The sequence below is a fragment of the Chaetura pelagica genome, unplaced genomic scaffold, assembly GCF_000747805.2.
Source record: "Chaetura pelagica isolate M959 unplaced genomic scaffold, ChaPel_1.0 scaffold182, whole genome shotgun sequence".
Taxonomy (NCBI): Eukaryota; Metazoa; Chordata; class Aves; order Apodiformes; family Apodidae; genus Chaetura; species Chaetura pelagica.
This window is the reverse complement of record NW_009952442.1, coordinates 287,028-307,567: the sequence shown is the minus strand read 5'-3', so window position 1 is coordinate 307,567 and position 20,540 is coordinate 287,028. Positions and strand designations below refer to the sequence as shown.

At 48.6% G+C, this 20,540-nt stretch overlaps 1 protein-coding gene across 1 annotated transcript in view; it reads left to right on the top strand.

The window, feature by feature from the left end:
- The first annotated feature begins 4,273 nt into the window (after positions 1-4,273).
- Positions 4,274-20,540, top strand: part of LOC104398392 (tetraspanin-3-like) — a 16,450-nt gene continuing 183 nt past the window's right edge. Inside the window, exons 1-6 of the mRNA XM_010008499.1 lie at positions 4,274-4,333; positions 15,681-15,872; positions 16,572-16,646; positions 17,767-17,862; positions 18,420-18,569; positions 19,565-19,648. Coding sequence (XP_010006801.1) covers positions 4,274-4,333; positions 15,681-15,872; positions 16,572-16,646; positions 17,767-17,862; positions 18,420-18,569; positions 19,565-19,648 — 657 coding nt within the window. The remainder of the gene's footprint in view (positions 4,334-15,680; positions 15,873-16,571; positions 16,647-17,766; positions 17,863-18,419; positions 18,570-19,564; positions 19,649-20,540) is intronic.

Sequence of the window (20,540 nt, the reverse complement as noted above, 5' to 3'; positions counted from 1 at the left end):
TTTTCATCATTCCCCCTCATCCCATCCCTCCCTGCCCTTGTCCCAAGCCCCTCCCCAGCTTTCCTGGAGCCCCTTCAGGCACTGGAAGCTGCTCTAAGGTCTCCCTGGAGCCTTCTCTTCTCCAGGCTGAACACCCCAACTCTCCCAGCCTGGCTCCAGAGCAGAGCTGCTCCAGCCCTCCCAGCATCTCCGGGGCCTCCTCTGGACTCTCTCCAGCAGCTCCATGTCCTTCCTGTGCTGGGGACCCCAGCCCTGGCCCCAGCCCTGCAGGGGGGTCTCAGCAGAGCAGAGGGGACAATCCCCTCCCTGGCCCTGCTGGCCACGCTGCTGGGGATGCAGGACACGGGTGGGTTCTGGGCTGCCAGGACAAGTTGCCACCTCATCTCCAACTTCCCACCCACCAGAAGCCCCAAGTCGTCCATCAGGACCCGCAGATCCCTTGGGCCCCTCCTCAGTGTAACAGGGTAAGGTTCTCTCACCGTGACCTGCTGGTGACATCTCGTAGGAGCAGAGCCCGGCGCGAGGGTGAAAAATAACGCGTTAATAAGCAGGTAAGAGGGGAAAACAAGAACCAAGCGGTGAGAAAGGGTTCCCTGGGCCTGCAGGTTGGTGGTCGCCGCGTGAAACCCAGGACGTCAGCCCCTGGTCGAGGTCTCCTGTGGTAGGTGTCCTGCCAGGCTCCAAGGTGGAGGAAAATGAGATATAAAACCTTGGCTCTGGAGCAGTGATTGTTTCGACTCCTTTGTACCTAAAAAAAACACAATAAAAAGCTGTTGCAGAAGTTTTGGAGCCCAGAAACACGAGTCCTGCCAAGAGCTGGCCTTTCTTGCAGATTAGCAGGACTTGGCTGATAACAAGGTGGAAAAAAATAATAATAAAAATGATCCAAAAGGTAGAAAGGTCCGTGTTTCAAGTTGTCTGTCAAGCTTGTTCTCCTCCAAGCGAAATCTGCAGTTTGTGGGATCCTTGCACACCCAAAGGTGTGGGCTACAGAGGATTTACACACTGGGCTGGAGCTGGAACCCCTTGAGTTTATTTCAGGAGAGACTTCACCATCATCCTGCTTTGACTTATGGAGATGTTTGGGAGAGGGAAACCCCGCAGCAGGAAACTCTGGATTTTCCTCCTGGAGGGCTGAATTTCTTGGTTTTGTATGATTTTACCTAATATTTTCAGGATGTTTCATGGAAAATGGGGTGTGGATCCTCCAATCCCCCTGTTGATGTTTGTTTTGTGTGTGTTTGTGAAGTTCCCTCCACCAGCTTTGAAGATACTTCCTGCTGGAGAAGCTAATTTGAGTCCAAATGATGGATGTCTTGTGACTTGAAGCTTATTTGACATGAATGTTCAGTGATAAAAAGAGTCTCTTTAACTCACGTGCCAAACGGGATCCCTGCTGCTGAGTTGTTCTACCAGGGTTTCCTGACTGGAGGAACATATATATGTGGGATACTTATATCACAGAAGGTCTGTCCTGGGTTTGCAAACTTGGATTTTCCTTCCTGAAACCTTTCTCTATGGAACAGCCCAGAAACCTTCCAGGAAAAAGCCCCATTTCACACTCAGGTGTCACCGACTGCACCAAAGTCGGAGCTTTAGATGTGCTCCAAGGTTTCAAGCAGCTTGAAATGGAAGAAGCCACAAAAGGGGATGGAGTCACCTCTCAGTCCTCTCCCTCTTCAGGCAGATCAGCACGAAGATCCAGCTCGTGTGGCTGAGCCATAATGATGGGGTGAGGTGGCTCCTTGGGCTCCATCTGCTTTGGCTCCTCCACAGGAACGCTGAGGTCGGCATGAGGGAAGGGCTGGGAATAGGTGGTGGGAAGCACCAGGGGTTGAGCTGGAGCAACTCGGCAGCATCTGTGGTGGGAAAATCCAGCAAGAACAGCAGGGCCTTTCTGCTGGTGGAGGAAGTGTAAGAGGTTGGTTGGTATCAACTGATGAACAATTCCCCCTCTGTGCAGAAGAAACCTTGTACTTCTTCATCTAGAAGGAAAACAAACCCATTTCAAGGGAACCAAAGTCATCCTCAAGCCTCATAAAAGAGAAAACTTCTCCCTGTTCCTTTTGTGTGGGATTGTGGTGGCTGCACTTGGGCACATCAGGTCCCTTCCTTCTACAGGATCAAAAGTCCTTCTCTTTGCTGGCAGACGCCCTGGGGTCCCCAGGCTGGAGCTCTCAGAACTTCTTCTGTGGTTCTGAATTCCCCTCTGGTTTCCTCACTGGTCACACTCCAGACCATTTTAGGTTCCTCTGGTCAATGCTCCCTTCTAATCCTTCCTGCAGCACCTTCAGGCAGTCTTCAAAAATACTTGTCTCCTGGGATTTCTGTCTTTTGGGTACTTCTGTTAATTTCCTGAAGGGTTTGCTGTGTTCTCAGAGCCACATGACTGGCTGAGTCAGGGCCAGGGGAGTCACAATCAACAAGACTGGCAGCTAAACCAGTCTGGGGCAGCTGGAGCTGTAGAACTTGAGATAGTGAGTCCTTTAGGTCAACTTAGTTTATTATCATGTCAATATAATACTAAAAATCAGCCCCCCCAGGTCAAAAAGCCCCCTGCCCAGGTGAAGACCCTTCCCCTGAGCATGTGTGATAGCAGAAAGAGTGATGGAACCATGTTATAACTGTGTGAATCACCAACCAAGCACTGCAAGGAGGATGGACTTGGAAGCTTCCTAAATTCATAGTGTTGTGTATGAATATGTCAAGACAAATCTCCTTGGGTGTGCTTGATTTGTGGGAAGGCACCAAGCCCCCAGCTTTCTACAAACCTGCAATAAATAACAATCTCTCCTTTCTAAACACAGTCTTTTTGCGTTTCAGGAGGGATCTTCAAATGGGGACACTGGTGTTGGGACATTTGGAGAGAGGAGTAATTCTTAAAATTTCATTAACTCTGAGATTCATGGCTGGGAAATGTAGAGAAGCTGATCAGCTTTCAGATATTTGGAGCTGAAAAAGAGCTGCCAGTTTTTTGAGTGAAGACACGAGGAGGCTGATGGGACAGGTCCATGTTTGGCCTTGGCTGGTGGTATCAGCTGCACGCACGGGTTGTGCTTGGTCATTGTGGTTTAAATGCAGAAGAGCAAAGATCAGAGCCCTCCCCTGACCACGTCTGAGCTAGTCCTCATCAGACAAATGCTCTTTGGGAGTAGGAGAGATCAGCTGTTCCCTCTCCACGCCCATGGGCATGGAGAAATGTTGTTCTCCTTTCTTTCTCTCAACTTTGAAAGAGCAAAGAGTGCCCACACAAAGGGAACACAGTGTGAATAATCCCAGCCTGAGAAGATCATCATGAACACAGACAATGAATCATAGGGCTGCCCCACTAGTGCATTTACAGTTTGGTGGCTCCAGCCATTAAAAGCTGCCTGTGGTTCTCCCTTCCTTCCTGCCCCAAGACCCACCTGTGCTCTCTCCTCAGCAAACTTCTCCTCCTTCATCTGCTTGAGGGGCTGGAGCGTGTCCAGAGAAGGGCAAGGGAGCTGGGGCAGGGTCTGGAGCACAAGGGTGAGGAGGAGCAGCTGAGGGAGCTGGGGGTGTCCAGGCTGGAGCAAAGGAGGCTGAGGGGAGACCTTCTGGCTCTGCAGCTGCCTGAGAGGAGGTTGGAGCCAGGGGGGTCGGGCTCTGCTCCCCAGGAACAAGGGATGGGACAAGAGGAGATGGGCTGCAGTGGTGCCAGGGGAGGCTGAGCTGGGATGTTGGGCAGCATTTCTTGCTGGCCAGGGTTGTCAGGCCCTGGCCCAGGCTGCCCAGGGCAGGGCTGGAGTCCCCATCCCTGGAGGGGTTTCCAAGCCATGTAGATGTGGTGCTGAGGGACATGGGGCAGGGGTGGCCTTGGCAGGGCTGGGCTGGATGATCTTAGAGGTTTTTCCAACCAAAATGCTTCTATCATTCTACTGTTGAGTGTCCAAGCCCTGCTGTGGCTGCGTTCCTGCTGTTGGGAAGATCAGGAAGAGATGCTGCCAAAGCCCTGGATGAAAGAAGACACTTCCCTGCGGGCCAGCAAACCCTGGGAGCCAGACCCGACGGGAACCTTTTTGGCCACAGTGAGAGCTTTTCCCAAAAAAACCAACAAACCTCTGACCGAGCTCAAAAGCTGCAGAAGCAGCGACCAAACCAACCCGACTTGCTGAAGTCAACACGAACGGGCTGTGACGTTTGTTCCCGGTGTTTCCCAACCCCCGGGGGCGGGCCCGGGGGCGGCCCCAAAGAGAACCCAAAGCTCTTCTTTCCTCGCCTGCTCGGGAGCTTCTTTTCCCTTCTCTCCACCATGGACTGCGGCGTGATCACCTCTAAGACTGTCCTGCTGCTGCTCAGCCTCGCCTTCTGGGTACTGGGAGAACTGGGACAGCGGGGGGTGGGATGAAATGGGAACCCAGACCCGCCTAGTTCCCTTGGGGTTTTCATTCCCGGGTGTTGGGTGCGATGAAAGGCTCAGGAAGAGGGACGTGGTGCCCTGGGACGTGCCCATGTTCTGCTTCATTGGGGTTTCCGGAGTTTAATCCGGATTCCACCCTTATTCCTATAGGAAAACCTATCTGGTAGCTTTTTTGGGTCGGGTTATTAAAGCCACTGAGAAACTGGTTTTGGGATTGGGAAGGAATGGAGCTCACCCCCCAGTTTGGGGTGAGGGATGTTGTTTTGGGGGGTGGAAACCAGCTGAGAACTTAGTTCCAACTACGTTTTGTCTTCTAATCACTTCCTCAGTCATGAATTAGGAGCAATAAAATGGGGTGGGGGGAAAATGGGGGTTGTTGTAGTTTTTATCCCAAGCCTTGTTGGTTGGGGAGCTGGTTTTTGGGTTGGGGGGGCTTGGGGTGGGTGGCTGCTCTGAAGAGCTGGTTGTTATTTGGGAGCAAGTCTCAGGCTTTTTCCCTGCTTGGGGAATTCTGTGTAAACCCACCCCCTGGTTCACCAGCCAGGGAAGGGGCCCAGTTAATCCTCATGGATGTGGTTCCTGGGATCAGGTGCTCAAGTCTGAGTTGTAGCTCTTGGGGTGGTTTCAAACTAGTGTTGTCCACTGGAGGAATGAAACCCCAAGGTCTCATGGGGTGTTGTGCCTTGTTTGGTTGGGTTGTTTTTTTTTGAAATATGGGACTTGTTGTTGGTTGGAGCAAGGAGCTTGCCCTGCTCTGTGCCTCCTTTTTGGGTGCTCAGCACATTGCTGGGCTGTGTGTGTTGCAGGTAACTCTGGCATCTCCAGCCTGTGTTTACTGCTGGGAGTCCAGGAACATGATCTCCCCCTGTTCCTTTGTCCTGTGGTGGTTTCTTTTGAAATAACACCAGAGAAACATGAAAAAGTCCCACTGGGAGTGTGTGGAAACCCCCTGAGCTTCAGCTCAGGCGTCCCTCTCATTAGCATCATTGCTTGGCTCTTTCAAAAGCAACCTCCTGTCCTCCTCAAAGTGTGTCTGGGACTTGTTCTTCTGCTCTAGGGGAATCCCTCTGATCCTGATTGCAGCTGGTAGGTCATCTGGATGCACAGGTGATCAGTAATTATCCTTCTGCTTGTCTGCAGCCTCTGAATTTGGGGTGACCCTGATCAGCCCTTTGTTTTTCTGTCCTGTGAAGAACAATGGAGCCCCAAAGCATTTGAGCTACCTCCACCATTACGTGTGGTAATCACATTCCTGCAGCAGCACTGCAGAACCTGGAATTCAGGTTTTAGGGGGGTGGGGAAGGAGGAACCTGAGTCTTTTCAGCTCTTTGAGAAGTTTTCTTCCAGCTGGAGGTTCTACCCAGGCTGCACCTGGTTAGCAGTTAAAAGATCTGCCAAGAGCCTTGGACTTCTTCTCCGAGGAGTAACTGGTTCAACTCCAAGGAAATGGCTGCTGCAACTCTTGCCCAGCTTTTAATTTTGTTCTGGAAAATAATTCACCACCTGCATATTCAACAGCCAGTGCAGTTGTAGTGCTTTGACAAAGGTTCTGAAGGCCAAAAAAAGGCAATGAATAATTCTTTATTGATCTCTGATGGTTACTAGGAGGAGAAGAAGGAGTGAAGAAAAGGTTTTTTTTTCCAGAATGACAAATAGTGGCTTTCTAAATGAGGTGAAAAAGCAACTTCTTTCTTGCCCACTGGGCTCAGCATCTTGTCTGCAGGTTCTTCTGCTGTGGGGGTGAGACTGGGGGGGCTGTGGGGTGGGTATAACCCCCACAAACAAGGCATTGATTGAGGCAGTTTAGCTACACGGTTACCAAGGGTGGTGCTTCAAGCTGTGGGAGATCTGCCCACCTCAGTTTTGCTGTTTAGCACCTCCTAATTAGGTCCAACTGTGTGGTTATTTTGTAAGGGGGTGTTGGGCTGTTCTAGGTGAGGCTTTGGGACGTTGGTTTAACTCCAGTCCCCTAAAAGAGGAAGGATTGGAGGAGGCTCTGATGATCTTGGCAATGTCTTGGTAGGTGACTTGGCTGGGTGGGATGTGATGATGCTTCTGGTAGGGGAGAGGTGAAGTGCTGGTGTTCACTTGCTGGTCCAAGGGAAGAAACTGGGAATCTCAAAACTGCTTGAAGGTTTCATGCTCTGATATTTCCATGTACTCTGATCTGAACACCCTCCCAGGTTGCTTTTCTTCTAACTCCCACTTCTTCCATTAGCACCTTGCCCACCTTCTCAGTCACCAAAAAGGCCTCTGCCTCCAGGGGAGGTTTGGCATCTACCAGGAGTCCCAGGGACTTCATCACCAAAAGGCCACCTTGTGAAAACCCCTGTCTGGCCCAGATTTTCCAACCTCTGTTGATAGAGGTGATCTTTACAAATATCTCTGGATTTTTGATCTAGGACTTTCCAAGGAGCAGGAATTAAATGTATTTTGGGGCATTAGTGTCAGCTCTTATTTGAGGAGCTACTCTCAGTGTTTTGGGCATCCTGGAATATTTGTTTGGTCTGTGCTTAATCCATCTCCTTTGCCCTTGGTGCACCCAAGACCAAAAGCTACTTGTTTTCAGCCTTATCCATAAATAAAAGTTCCTGCATCTGTGCGTGGTTTGAACTGGCTCATGCCAGTTTGGGAATAGCTTGTTCTGGAGCTCCAGTCTGAGAGAAATTTGAATGCTTAATAAATGAAAAAAACCTAGTGAGGAGGAAAAATTTTAATCCCATGATGGGATTAAAAACGTAGTGAACAGCAGAGGTTCTGTTGGAGATGATGGGAAACACATTTCTTTTTAAGGATGGAGGTGTTCTCCAAGGAGTCATCATCAGAGGTCTGGGTGGCAGCAGCTCTGTGTCCTGTTCCTCACCTTTTCTCCAGCTGTTCTTAATCCTGCTTGTGTGTGACAGGGGGGACAGGCAGCTCTGCTGGGTTTGAATACTTGCCAGGAAGATGGAAGAGCTGTGGAAGTTCTCCTCCCCACTCTGGGTGAAGGAAGTGATGCTGGTGGGCCAGGGGGTCAGTTGGACTCACAGCAGCATCCGTGGGAGAAAAAGCTGCTTCGTCAAGAGGTTTTTGTTTGGGTTGTTTGTTGGTTTTTGACACATCCAGCAAGCCAAGCTGTGGTGATGCATCCTCTGCTGAAGGGGTTCAGGACATGTTGTCCTTGTTTTGCCTGTCTGCTGGAGCCATGGTGCTGGGTGGGGTTCTCTAGGACCTACAGGGCTAGGAGATGTTTGACTCAGAGTGAGGAAGAAGCCGGGAAGTGGTTTGTTTCTAGCTCTGGTGTGAACTCACTGCTGAACTGGGAGAGGGGAAAACAGCCATGGGAGCCAGAGTGGTCACCAGACAGGGCTGGGGCCAGGGCTTGGAAATGGGCACTTGGGTGTGATCCACCAAGGGCAAAGTTCTTCCTGATCTGGAACTACTTTGCCCCAAATCAGGAAGCAGAACTTAACTGGCTTTCAGGAAAATGCACTTGGCTGGATGTCTAGGGGCCTCACAGACAAAATTGAAACCAAGATGTTGGTGCTTTGTGGTCAGGAAAGTGATCAGCGGGTGAGACACTTTTTCCCATGTGTTTCCAGGGAACAGCCTTAGTCTGGTTGTCCCCAGCAGTCCCTGAGGCCATGGAAAGGCTCCTTCTGGATGGCCAGGCTATGGATCCTGCCCCAAACACACTTTGGTCTCCTCGTGGGTCTGATGTTTGCAGATCTCTGAAACCAGAGGTTGTGCAAGTGCCTCTGATAGTTACAGCTACTCCAGAGGTCTCACCTTGTTGCTGCTCTGCAAGAAGTTCAGAGCTTGAAGATGCTTGAGGGGGGATAGAAAGCAGTTCTTCTCTGTAGTTGGTGTCTGAACCAGGCATTTCCTTAATTGCCCCCCCCCAAAATGTGGCACTGCCAAGCTGTGTTTGCTTGACTATGGAGCTGGAGGATCCCTGTGCAGCAGGAAAACTTCCACCTGTGCTTCTCCTGCCAGCAAGAGGCACACACCAGCCCCACAGCCCTTCCAACTGGAGACAAGCTGGGCGAGTTAGAGGTATCTGCCCTGTCACCAGCTCCAAGAAGTTTCCCCAGGCTTTAGGATGAGCTCCACTGTGGTTTAGGAGCTGCTCTTTGCTGTTGGGTTTGTAGCTCCTGAGGTGGAAGGAGCAGCTTATTCAGGAATGAGGGTGTTTCTGAAGAAAAATATTGAACTAGAGGGTGTTTTGTGCCTGAACTGGCCATTTGGATCCAAACCAGCTTGGCAGCAGCTGATAACTCCAGCTGAGTGAGGATGGATTTATGCTACAGCAGGCTGTGTCTGTATCTGGGGAGAAAAAGAGTGAAAAGGGTGGTTTTCTTTTCTCCTGAGAGTGGTCCTGTTGTCCTCAGAGCTGTCTGGTGCCCAGTGATGTCCAGTAGTAGCAGCACAGTGACCCCAAGGCAGAGGTTGATGCATTAAAAGTCAGATGATTTGGGGTAGGATTTCTGGGATGCGGTGTCTCCATGACTCTCCCAGGAAAGAGGTTTCTCCTCATGTTGAGGTGGAACTTCTTGTGCTGTAGGAGCACTTGGTAACCTAATAATTGAAGATTATATCCTCATCAGTCCTCTGGCTAATTAAAATTACTGGAAAGGCCATATCATCCCAGTAAAGTAGATGTTGGATGTGAAGACAAAAGCATCAGGTATTGGGTGAGGTGCTCTGACTTAAAGATAGTGGTGAAAAAATGGGGTTTTCAAGCCTTAAAATTATCTAAGGCACCTGTGAGGTTTTGTCTCATGAAGATCTAGAAAGGAATATTTGTGCTGGCCTTGGGAAAACCCTTCTGGGTGTGGCAGAAATGCCATTTTTCCATCTCATTCTTTCAGTTTCTTTGTTGCCTGGAGGATGCATCTTGCTGAACACACTTGTCAGGTGAATTTGCAGCTTACCCTGCTCTTCCAGTTGTTCCTTTTGACACTGTAGCTTTGTTATTTTGTGTTTAACTGACCAACCTTTTTAAAATGAAATCCTGTCCTGGTCCATGTGAAGAGATAAAATTGGAGGATGCTGGGAGAAACCTTCAAAAAAAAATAAATCCTCACAAAACCTCCAACCTGCTTTTTAATTTCACAGTCTGGCTCCTTTGCTGTATTTTAGTTAATGTGGTGGGAAGAGGAAAGAAGCCTGTGCTCAGAAATGCAAATCAACACCAACTTCTGCTCCTGGCCATCACATAAGGTCAGCTTCTGAAAAAGAAGGGAAGGTGGAAAAATACCTGTTCTGCTTGACTGGCAGATGCAAATTTTATATTCATATTTTCTTTTTTCAGAGCAGTTGTAGAGAGGGAAGTTGCAGGGGCCCCTTCTGTGACACTGATAAGTTCTCATGAAGTATTTGCATGGCTAGAAGTCTCTCTAGAAGTTGGGAGGGGAGGGGCGGCTCATGGTCAGCAGCACATGAAAAATTCCTCTTCTGGTGGTGGGATAGGAGGTAACAATCTTGGTATGCTTGAGAAAATAGTTAAAATCTGTCATTTTCCCAAGGGTGGTTCTGTATCAGTGAGACTGCTCAGGTTCCTCACAGCCACCCAGTCCTACCATCTTCTCCTTGATGGGCAATACTGAGTGTTGATGGTGCTGTATGTGTGTTATGGAGAGAGTTCCAGCTTGTTATGTATGTTCTTGTGGCAAAGCACCACTATTTATCTGTTGTATTCCAGAATGTATTTCCAGTGTGTATATTCCAGTGCCTGAAGGGGCTCCAGGAAAGCTGGGGAGGGACTTGGGACAAGGGCAGGGAGGGATGGGATGAGGTGGGATGGATTAAAACTGGAAGAGGGGAGATTGAGGTGAGACATGAGGAGGAAATTCTTTGGTGTGAGGTTGGTGAGAGCCTGGCCCAGGTTGCCCAGGGAAGCTGTGGCTGCCCCATCCCTGGCAGTGTTGAAGGGCAGGTTGGATGGGGCTTGGAGCAGCCTGGGCTGGTGGGAGGTGTCCCTGCCCATGGCAGACTGGGACTAGATGATCTTGAAGGTCCCTTCCAACCCAAACCATTCTGTGCTTTACAGTGACTATAAAGATATATCAATATATATATCACTATACACCTGCCTTCCTAGCCCAGCTAAGTATGGAAGATGTGGGTGAAGTCAGCTTGGTGAGTAACCCCCACCCCAAACTTCAGCCTGGGAAAAGCCCCTTGTTCCAGCTTTGCTTTGGTTCAACCTCAAGGGGATTATTATTTGGAGTGAAACAATTTCAGATCTCTGCTTTCTGTCAGAGGAACAGGATACAAAAAGTGTCGGGTGCTTGTGTGGTGGGTCAGACAGCAGAGATGGTCCCAGATTTGTTGTTCAGCTGTCAAAAGGGGTTTTCTGGCAGAATTTCCACTTGCCTCACATCTTCAGCTTGTCTTCTGGAAATCATCAGCTTCATGATGCAACAGCAGCGTTTCCTGGGGATGTTTGGGGAGGAGGAGACATGGTCAGGGTGTCCTGCTGGTGGACCACAGCAAGGTGCAGGCAGGGGTGCAGCCCATGGAGCAGCTGAACTGGTTCTTCTGACTCAGCCTTGCATCACTCCTTGGCTGCCTGGGGTTTGTGCCAGCTGCCTGGGGCAAAGCTTCTCCATCATGTGAGCTGGTTTGCAACCAGTAAATCTTCAAGCAGGAGCCTAAAAAAAATGCAATCATTCTAATATTAATTTATCAGAATCAACCTGGTGACCTTGTATATAATTGTAGATGTGTTTGAGAAGATGCTTGGCTTGAGGAAGGAATTAGTTGATCTCTTCTTGCCCAACAGCAGTTGCTTAAACTGACCTTTGTATTTGTGAAAGTTTGTTGTGGGTTTTCCCTTGGATCCAACAGCAATTTGTTGAGTCAGGTGTACTTTATACTTTGGACCTAAGATCTAACTTCAGCATTGCTTGTCTTAATTCTTTTCTAAAGAAATTTCATTTTCATTTATGAGTGAGCTAAAGGTTTTGCCATGTTGGGGGGGTGGGAAATCCTTCCACTGGATTTTGGACTTGCCTGAAGTCCTCAGAAGGCTTAAAGGAGAGAGCTCTAAGATTTAGGTGCTGAAATATTTTTTCCTCTCCACTTCTGAAGCTCAGTTCTGGGACTCAGCTGCCAAAATAAAGCAGGGAGCAGATTGTTACCTGAAATGCCTTCCCTTGCTGAGTAACCCTGCTCTTCAGGCTCAAACTCTTCACTTTGAGTTAAAAACCAAGAGTGACGTTGTGGCCATATCTCAGTTTGGGCAGGAAAATTTGAACTTCCTTCAAGCCAGATTTTTACCCATTATTTTGACCTCATTGCAGTAGCTTTTTCTGCTTGGGAGCAGAAGTTGAGAACTTAGAACTGACCACTTGCTGGCCATGTTTCATCTCTGACCAGAATCCAGACAATCCTGAATGTTGCAATCAAGAAAGTGCCAGTCTGTGTTTGCATTGATGTGGGCTGTCCCAGGGCTCTGTCACCCTCACCATGAAGACGTTTTTCCTCATACTGCAGTGGAACTTCTCATTCAGTGTGACCTGGACAGGCTGGAGAGCAGGGCTGAGAAGCACCTAGTGAGGTTCAACAAGGGTGAGTGGAGGGTCCTGCTCCTGGGGAGGAAGAACCCCAGGCACCCATAGAGGTTAGGGGTGGACCTGCTGGAGAGCAGTTCTGAGGAGAAGGATCTGGGAGTCCTGGTAGAAAATAAATGATCCATGAGCCAGCAAAGTGCCCTTGTGGCCAAGAGGAGGAGGCTGCCCAGGGAAGCTGTGGAGTCTCCTTCTCTGGAGATATTCCAGACCCCCCTGGATGCAGCCCTGTGAAATATGCTCCAGGGGATCCTGCTTTAGTTGGGGAGCTGGACTGGATGATCTCTAGAGGTCCCTCCCAACTCTGATTCCATGAATTCAACCCTGGACCTTCTCATGTTTCTGTGCTTTGCTACTTCTGGTTTTATAGAACTTCTGTGAATTGGCTGCACAATTATCATGCTTTGCTTCATTTGTGGTAGCCCTTTACTCACAACAAAGCTTGTCTTCACTTCTCACAGCTGCTCTGATCATCATTCCTTGTGTGTTTCCTTTGCTTTGGGTCTTAAGCACACTGAAAATGGGTAGAAAAAAACCCCAAAACATAAACTATAGAGAGGAGATGAATGTGTCTCTTGCCTGAATCACTTGCAGAAGCATCACGGGAATATTAGGGAGTTGTTTTTTGGAAAACATCCTACAGGAAGAGTAAATGATGCTGCAGATCTACTTGCAAAGGCCAGAATTAGGGATGTGCACCAGAGCTTTACATCCTCTGAGGAGGACAAAGGGTTGACTTTGCACTTTGCCCATGAACTTGTTGTACACATCAGCTCAGTCACGAGGCTGCTCCCTTGAGCTCGTGTTGACGTGATGTTGCAGCTCCATGGAGATGACTCATTTGCTTGCCCAAAACCACAGCTTGTGGGTTTTTTTTTCTTTTGAACCCCAGCCAGTCAGTCTGAGCTGCCCTTCCTGGGGGGTGAAGGCACCCCTTGCTCTGTGTCCCCAGGGGCTGCCTTGGAACCATCAAATCATTAAGGTTGGAAAAGATCTCTTGAGATCGTCAACCCAACTCTGCTGTGCCCACTAAATCATGTCCTGAAGTGCCACATCCACATGTTTTTTGAACACCTCCAGGGATGGTGACTGCATCACTGCCCTGGGCAGCCTTGTTCCAATGCCTGACCACTCTTTCAGAAAGGATTTTTTCCTAATATCCAGTCTGAACCTTCCCTGACACAACTTGAGGCCATTCCCTCTTGTCCTATTAGGTGGAGAAAAGACCAACGCCTCCCCTTGCTCCAGCCTCCTTAAAACATTCTGCCTTCCTCCCAAGAGCTTTTCTGAGGGCCTCACAGTCATTCTGAGCTTCTGTTGAGGTGGTGGGCACTCAACTGTGGTGGGACTTCCCAACCTGGGTGCTGAGCTGCATCTAAGGCCTCAGAAAAAACCTTCTCATTAGTAGCTGTGCCCAGAGACAGGCGTCTAGTTTAAGAGCACCTGTGGAGGAAGCTTCATGCTGCTGGTGGCCACCTCCACCTTTGGTTTGGGGTGACTACCTGGGAGTACTTTCTCTAGCCTGGAATTTGTGAAGTGACAGAGGATTATGACTTGGTACATGCTGGGGAGTCATAGTGCAGCTGCCTGAGAGTTCCCCCAAAACCTGAGAGCCCAGAAGACTCTTCCTCTTTAGCCATTCCCATGATTACCAGGAAGGCTTCAAAAACTGGCCAAAACATGTTGCCAGGGGTCACAGTCAGGATGGGACAACCATGACAGTAATTGTGGCATTATTGAGGTCATGGGTTTTGTGCCATGGAAAAAGTAGGGAGAAGTTTTTAAGTCAACCCAGAGCATTAGGCTGGTTCTGCTGTGGTCACCTGGATGTTTTCCATGGCTTCCATGGGAGCAGAGGCCAAGCTCTGAAGCCTTTTAGGAACTTCTGGAGCTGCTTTCTGAGCTGGTGCTGGCCCAGCTGAGCAGAACACTTCTGTGATGAGGAAAAGTTCTTCCATCAGCTTTTGTTTTCCCTGGGCTGGGAGCCAACAGGGCTCAGTGGCCCTGGAAAATATTAGAAATTAAGGATATATTGGGCAAATCCCATCCTTGTGTTTTCTCCACAATGATGGAGAGTTAGCCCAGGAGTGTTCTTTCCATCTTTGTGGTTGCCTTTCCCCAGGTGATGCCATTGCAGAATGGAGGAGAAGATTCACATGTGCATCCAGTTCTCCAGGCCAGAAATATGGGATGGACCTTTTCAGAAACACACCTTGCTCAGTCTTTCATAGAATTTCAGACTGGTTTGGGTTGGAAAGGACTTTAAAGATGATCCAGTCCCAACCCCCTGCATGGGCAGGGACACCTCCCACCAGCCCAGGCTGCTCCAAGCCCCATCCAACCTGCCCTTCAACACTGCCAGGGATGGGGCAGCCACAGCTTCCCTGGGCAACCTGGGCCAGGCTCTCACCACCCTCACAGCAAACCTCATCCCATCCCTCCCTGCCCTTGTCCCAAGCCCCTCCCCAGCTTTCCTGGAGCCCCTTCAGGCACTGGAAGCTGCTCTAAGGTCTCCCTGGAGCCTTCTCTTCTCCAGGCTGAACACCCCAACTCTCCCAGCCTGGCTCCAGAGCAGAGCTGCTCCAGCCCTCTCACCATCTCTATAGCCTCCTCTGGACTCTGTCCAACAGCTCCTTGTCCTCCAAACCATTCAATGATTCGGTGACCACCTGAAAACCCAATGCATGTGGGTAAGAAAACCAACTTGTTGAGAGTTGTTGATACTATTCCTGGTATGTCACTTTGTAGAGGACCTGCAGTACCTGAGCTCCAGCACAGCAGGACCTTGCATGACATGTGCTGAATGTCTCTAAGGGTTGGTTTGATCCTGGTTTCATCACTTGGTGTATCTGATCCTGGTCATTTAGAGGTACAGGCAGTGTCTAGGAATGTGAGAGTGGTATGGGATTAGAGCTGGCTGAAATGATGTCTTCTGCAACTGGAGGTAATTGAAGGGCAGGCACCAGACCTAGCTGGAAGGGAAGGAACCAAACAAGGTCAAGGAATTAGCAAGTCCCAGCTCCAGTGGGAGCAGTGTTTGATTTAATTAGAACGTGCAGCCCTGGGAGAAGTCATGAACTGCTCATCAGCTCCATGATGAAACCCAACTGTAGTCCTCAGCAACCAACCTGGTTGGTTTCTTTCAAGTTTCCAGGACATGAGTATGGATGGTGCCTTGTTTTTACAGCCATTGTCTTGTGCTGCAGGATGAGAGAGGGTGGATGAGATGCTGTAACCCTTGAGAGAACTTTTGAATGCCATGAGGGAAGCATTGCTGAGTCTTCTGGTGTTATTTCCAGGGCTGTTCCCAGTTGTAGAGATAAAAGCCTTTGGTCTCCAGGGCAGCTGCCTCTGGTGCACCATGAGTTGGCCTCCAAAACATCCTTTTGGAGGAGAGTTTATTTGAGAGGATGCAGGAATCTGTTACCTCCAGGAAAAGGAAGGATTGTGTTTTGCTGAGGTCAAGAACATTTGTCCCTTAGGGGTTAATGCTGTTGTGAGAGTGGAAGGGTGGAGTCTTCCTCAAAAAGAAACAAACCCAAGCAGCACCCAGTAGTTCTGTCTTCTCTGTGCTGAAGCTGGACTGAGTAGCTGGTTGGAAAAGCAGCCTATTTTATTTGCTGTGTACTGCAGTCATTACTTCTCAAGTTGAAATGTTAATTGCCCTGTTACAAACAGGCCCATATTTACTTTCTTGGCCAGATACTTCATAAATACCTGCTAAGAACTTCCTTTCTTGCCCACAGGCAGCAGCAGCAGGTCTCACCTATGTTGGGGCCTATGTCATCAACACCTACAGGAGCTATGACAGCTTTCTGCAGGACAAATATGCTCTCTTGCCAGCTGTGATCATCCTTGCCATCGCTGTGGTCATGTTCATCATCGGGTTGATTGGCTGGTGTTCCACCTTCCGGGAGTCTCGCCTGGGTCTGGGGCTGGTGAGTGTTGCAGGTTCTTGCCTGTCCTTCCTCTTCTTCACCCTGTGGGAGGTGCTACACCAGGTCCAGAGCTGAAAGTCCAAGGTTGGTTTGAAATCAGGTGCTGCTCCATCAGGGGAATGACTGCTGTGACATTCTGATGGGTGGTGGGTGAGGGGCAGGCTCAGTTAGCAGTTGTGCTGCCTTGGACAGACAAATCCCCACAGCCATGAGAGGGAACAGGAGGAGATATCTTGGAGAAGAGCATGGAGAGCAGGGAGTTTTGAGAAGCAAGGTGGTGGAGAGGGAGCAGGAGGAGATGGGGATTTCCAAAGCCAATTACACCTCAACTTCTAGAGTGATTTATTTATTTTTTTTTACCTCCAGAAAGGTTTAAGGTCACTAACTTGGGGCCTTCAGTTGTGCCCTGAGGGCAACATGAGCTCAGCAAGCAGGGCCCAACTGCCTAACTCAGCTTATCTGTGTCCTCCACCTTGGGAAGGGTTTCATAAGCTCTTCACACAGGTCCCTGCCTGCATTGGGCACAGACCCCATGGAACCACAGCCCCAATCCCAGCCATGCACAGGAATCTCCTCTTTTAAATTATTTTCTGGAAACTATTTTGATTAGAGAGGCAAAAACAGGGAAGGATAACTTGACCACCAGAAATTATTGTGGTGGGTAATGTGGAACTTACAGTCTCTCTCTTTGAATTGCAGTTCTTGGCCATTATCCTGATTATCTTTATTGCAGAAGTATCTGCTTTTGTCCTGGGATTTGTGTACAGGGAAAAGGTAAGCAAAGAATTAGCATTTCTGCAGTAACCTAGAAGTAAAGAATAGATCTTGTGTTGTTACAACATTCCAGTTTCCTTGCACTTCACTCCCTATCCTGCAGGGCAAGTGGGAATGGGGATGGATTCTCCAACACTGGACACTTTAAAAGCTGGCCAGGGTGCTGGGCCACCTTGTCTAGGCTGTGTTTTTGCTAAGAAAGGTTGGAGCAGATGATGCTCGAGGTCCCTTCCAACATGGAATTCTATGATGCTATGATCACTCTTTGTTGGTAACACAGTGAATACATAAAGAACCTGGCAGGCACTTAAATTGGAGTAAACAGTTGTTGATGCTTAAAAAGGAGGGCTCTTCCATCAGGGGAGGAAAGCTTCTTCTCTCCAAGAAGGTGGTTCTGGTTAAGTGCTACCTGCAATTTACCTGAAAACATCACTTGATTTTTATTTTACCATGTTTTTTTCCCTGACTTAGTTGGGATACAGATCTTTTGGAGTTTCACAAAATAGTTTGGGAAAGACCTTGAAGATCACCCAGTCCAACCACTCCCTCAGCCCTGCCAAGGCCCCATGTCCCTCAGCACCACATCTACACAAGCTGGCCAGGGTGCTGGGCCACCTTGTCTAGGCTGTGTTTTTGCTAAGAAAGGTTGGAGCAGATGATGCTCGAGGTCCCTTCCAACATGGAATTCTATGATGCTATGATCACTCTTTGTTGGTAACACAGTGAATACATAAAGAACCTGGCAGGCACTTAAATTGGAGTAAACAGTTGTTGATGCTTAAAAAGGAGGGCTCTTCCATCAGGGGAGGAAAGCTTCTTCTCTCCAAGAAGGTGGTTCTGGTTAAGTGCTACCTGCAATTTACCTGAAAACATCACTTGATTTTTATTTTACCATGTTTTTTTCCCTGACTTAGTTGGGATACAGATCTTTTGGAGTTTCACAAAATAGTTTGGGAAAGACCTTGAAGATCACCCAGTCCAACCACTCCCTCAGCCCTGCCAAGGCCCCATGTCCCTCAGCACCACATCTACACAGCTTGGAAACCCCTCCAGGGATGGGGACTTGTATTAAAGCAATTTGTTTGGGGGTTGTTTGGGTTTTTTTTTCCTCTCTAAATAGGTGAAAGCTGACGTGCAAGTCACAATGCGCTCGGTCTTTGAGAAGTATGATGGGAAGAGTGAAGAGTCTACTATTATGGATTACTTGCAAGAGCAGGTCAGAAAATGCTTATATTGTCCTGAGAGTTCTTTAGAAAAGAGAAGTTGAGCCCTAAGCAAGGAATCTAGGCTGGGAAAAGAGGGTCAGAGTGGTTGCACCCTGGGACTCAGCTCTGCAGCAATGGTTGGCATCTGTTTCTCCAAAGAAAGTGCTTCCCACTTGGTGGAGTTGGCATCTTGAGGCTCCTGGTGGGAAGTCCTTGTCAAGGAATGACCTTGTTGACACCAGTGGCCTTGGGATTCAATGAGTACATCTGAGTAGCTGCTGCTGAGAATCCTGGACCACCATAAAATAGAAAGATGACAGGAGATTTGATCCTGCAACCCGTCACTTTCGTGTTGGAGCTTTCAGAAAGAATAGACACGTAAGGAGGCAGTAACGTGTGTGAGGAGGTGGATCTGTTGTATCTACTGTTCTCCTCAAGTACTGCTCTTTGTAAACCAGCTGCCTGCAGAGGGCAGCTCTTGCCCAGGATGCCTAAAAGAGGCTCAACTCAACCTTACAACCCATGTTTATATGTATTCACCCGTCCGTGTCTGTCTTGTGCTTGGCAGCTTCATTGTTGTGGGGTGAAGAACTACAGTGACTGGACCACCACACAGTGGTTTAATGCCACTGGTAACAACAGTGTCCCCCTGAGCTGCTGCATGCAGGAGATGAACTGCACAGGGCGTCTGGATCAGCCCCAGGAGCTCTACACACGGGTGAGGATGAAGTGTCACATGAAGTTTCTTCCTCTGAACCAGCCAGAACCGATGAGGAAAGCACTTGAGGCAGGATTTGGGGAATAACTTCATCCAATTATTTTCAACAGTTTGTCCCCCAAGCCTTTATTTCCTTGTGTTTTTCCTCTAGCTCACTTCTTTCTCATGTAGTTGTGTCAAAGCTGCTAGATGATGAAGGAGGAGCACAGGTCTGGATGTTTGGTCTTGCCTGTCTGCTGGTAACTGTCCATCTCCTGCTGCTGTAGGAGCAACATGACAAAGCCACAGTGCTTGTTATGGGCATGTTGTTGTTCAAACAGATCAGGGGTAGGGCAAGATTCTCTTCTAGGATTGACTAGGAATCTGGAGAATTGCATACAATAATGGGATTGTTTTGGTTGGAAAAGACCTTCAAGACCATCAAGCCCAACCCTTCCCCCAGCCCTGCCAAAGCCACCCCTGCCCCATGTCCCTCAGCACCACATCTACACGGCTTGGAAACCCCTCCAGGGATGGGGACTCCAGCCCTGCCCTGGGCAGCCTGGGCCAGGGCCTGACAACCCTGGCCAGCAAGAAATGCTGCCCAACATCCCATCTCAGCCTCCCCTGGCACCACTGCAGCCCATTTCCTCTTGTCCCATCCCTTGTTCCTGGGGAGCAGAGCCCGACCCCCCTGGCTCCAACCTCCTCTCAGGCAGCTGCAGAGAAGATACCAAGTTTTTCGGTCTGGGCCACAAGCACATCAATGGAGTTCTGTAGATACCATTGCTCATCTTCTTGGCTCTGAGTTTTGGGCACCTCCCCAAGCAAGAGGTCACTGACAAGCCATTGGGTCTGGAAGATGAAAATAGAAGCCCTTAGATCTGCAGGGATTGGTTAGACAGGACCAACAAGGTCATGCTTCATTTTAAGTGGTGAGGAGGGGAAAAATAGCCAAAAACCATCCAGCTGAAGGACATTTGTTGATTGATCTTCACCCATCTCTTTCACGGCAGGGCTGTGCTGATGAGCTGGAGTCTGGGCTGCAGAGTGTTATCAGCTATGCTATGCTTGTCATCCTGGGCTTTGCCATTGTAAAGGTACGTGTTGTTTTCTCTCTTCCCTCATGGAAAACGATTCTGCTTCTCCTTTCATCCTGGGGCTTTTTCTTCTACCATGTCCTATTTGCCTACAGCCTTTTTCTGGATTGGAAGTAGACCCAGTACTCTGTTCCATGCTTGTTTTCTTCCAACTGTCTCCATTTTGTGTGCATGATGAGAAGAGGAGGGAACCAAAAAGGTAGTAGGGAATTTGGGATAGCAAAGTGGGAAGTACAAGAAGTTGGATGTGCTAAAAGGCCTAGATCTGGAATTCTTTACTAAAACGACCAGTTCTTTGATACTTAACTGGGATTTTAAAAACTGCTCATCAAAATCTGGTTTAGATATAACCCAGTGAATAGTCTGGAGACCTGGAATCCTAATGGACTTAGAAATATGGCTAAAAATTAAACCAGTGGGGCTATTTATAGACTTAAAAGATTGAATTAAATGAAACATGAAACCGGATCATCTTGTGCGTGAAAATGAGATTTGAAAAGCCCTGAGGTAAAACTCCACAGAGTTGGCACATCACAAAGTTACATAGGCATTTCTTCAAAGATTTGACCCATAAATTTTAGCCTGTTGGTGGTTTGCCATTGTTACCTGTGCCTGTTCTCCAAGATGAGTAACCTGTTCCTTGTTGACAGAGATTTGAACCATTAAATCCCAGGAAAGTGGTTTTTCTTTTGGCTTCTGCTTGGTATAAAACAGGGGGTATAAGGTGATTTCACTGAAATTGTAAGATATTAAGGTAACCAGAAATGAATGTAGATTTGTAAACTATTAGGAGAAACCAGGGAGGAAAACAGTGAAGCTGGAACTATTATTAGAAATGGGTATGAAAATAGCTACTGTAGGTGTATTTTTCTAAGTGATGTTTAATACGGAA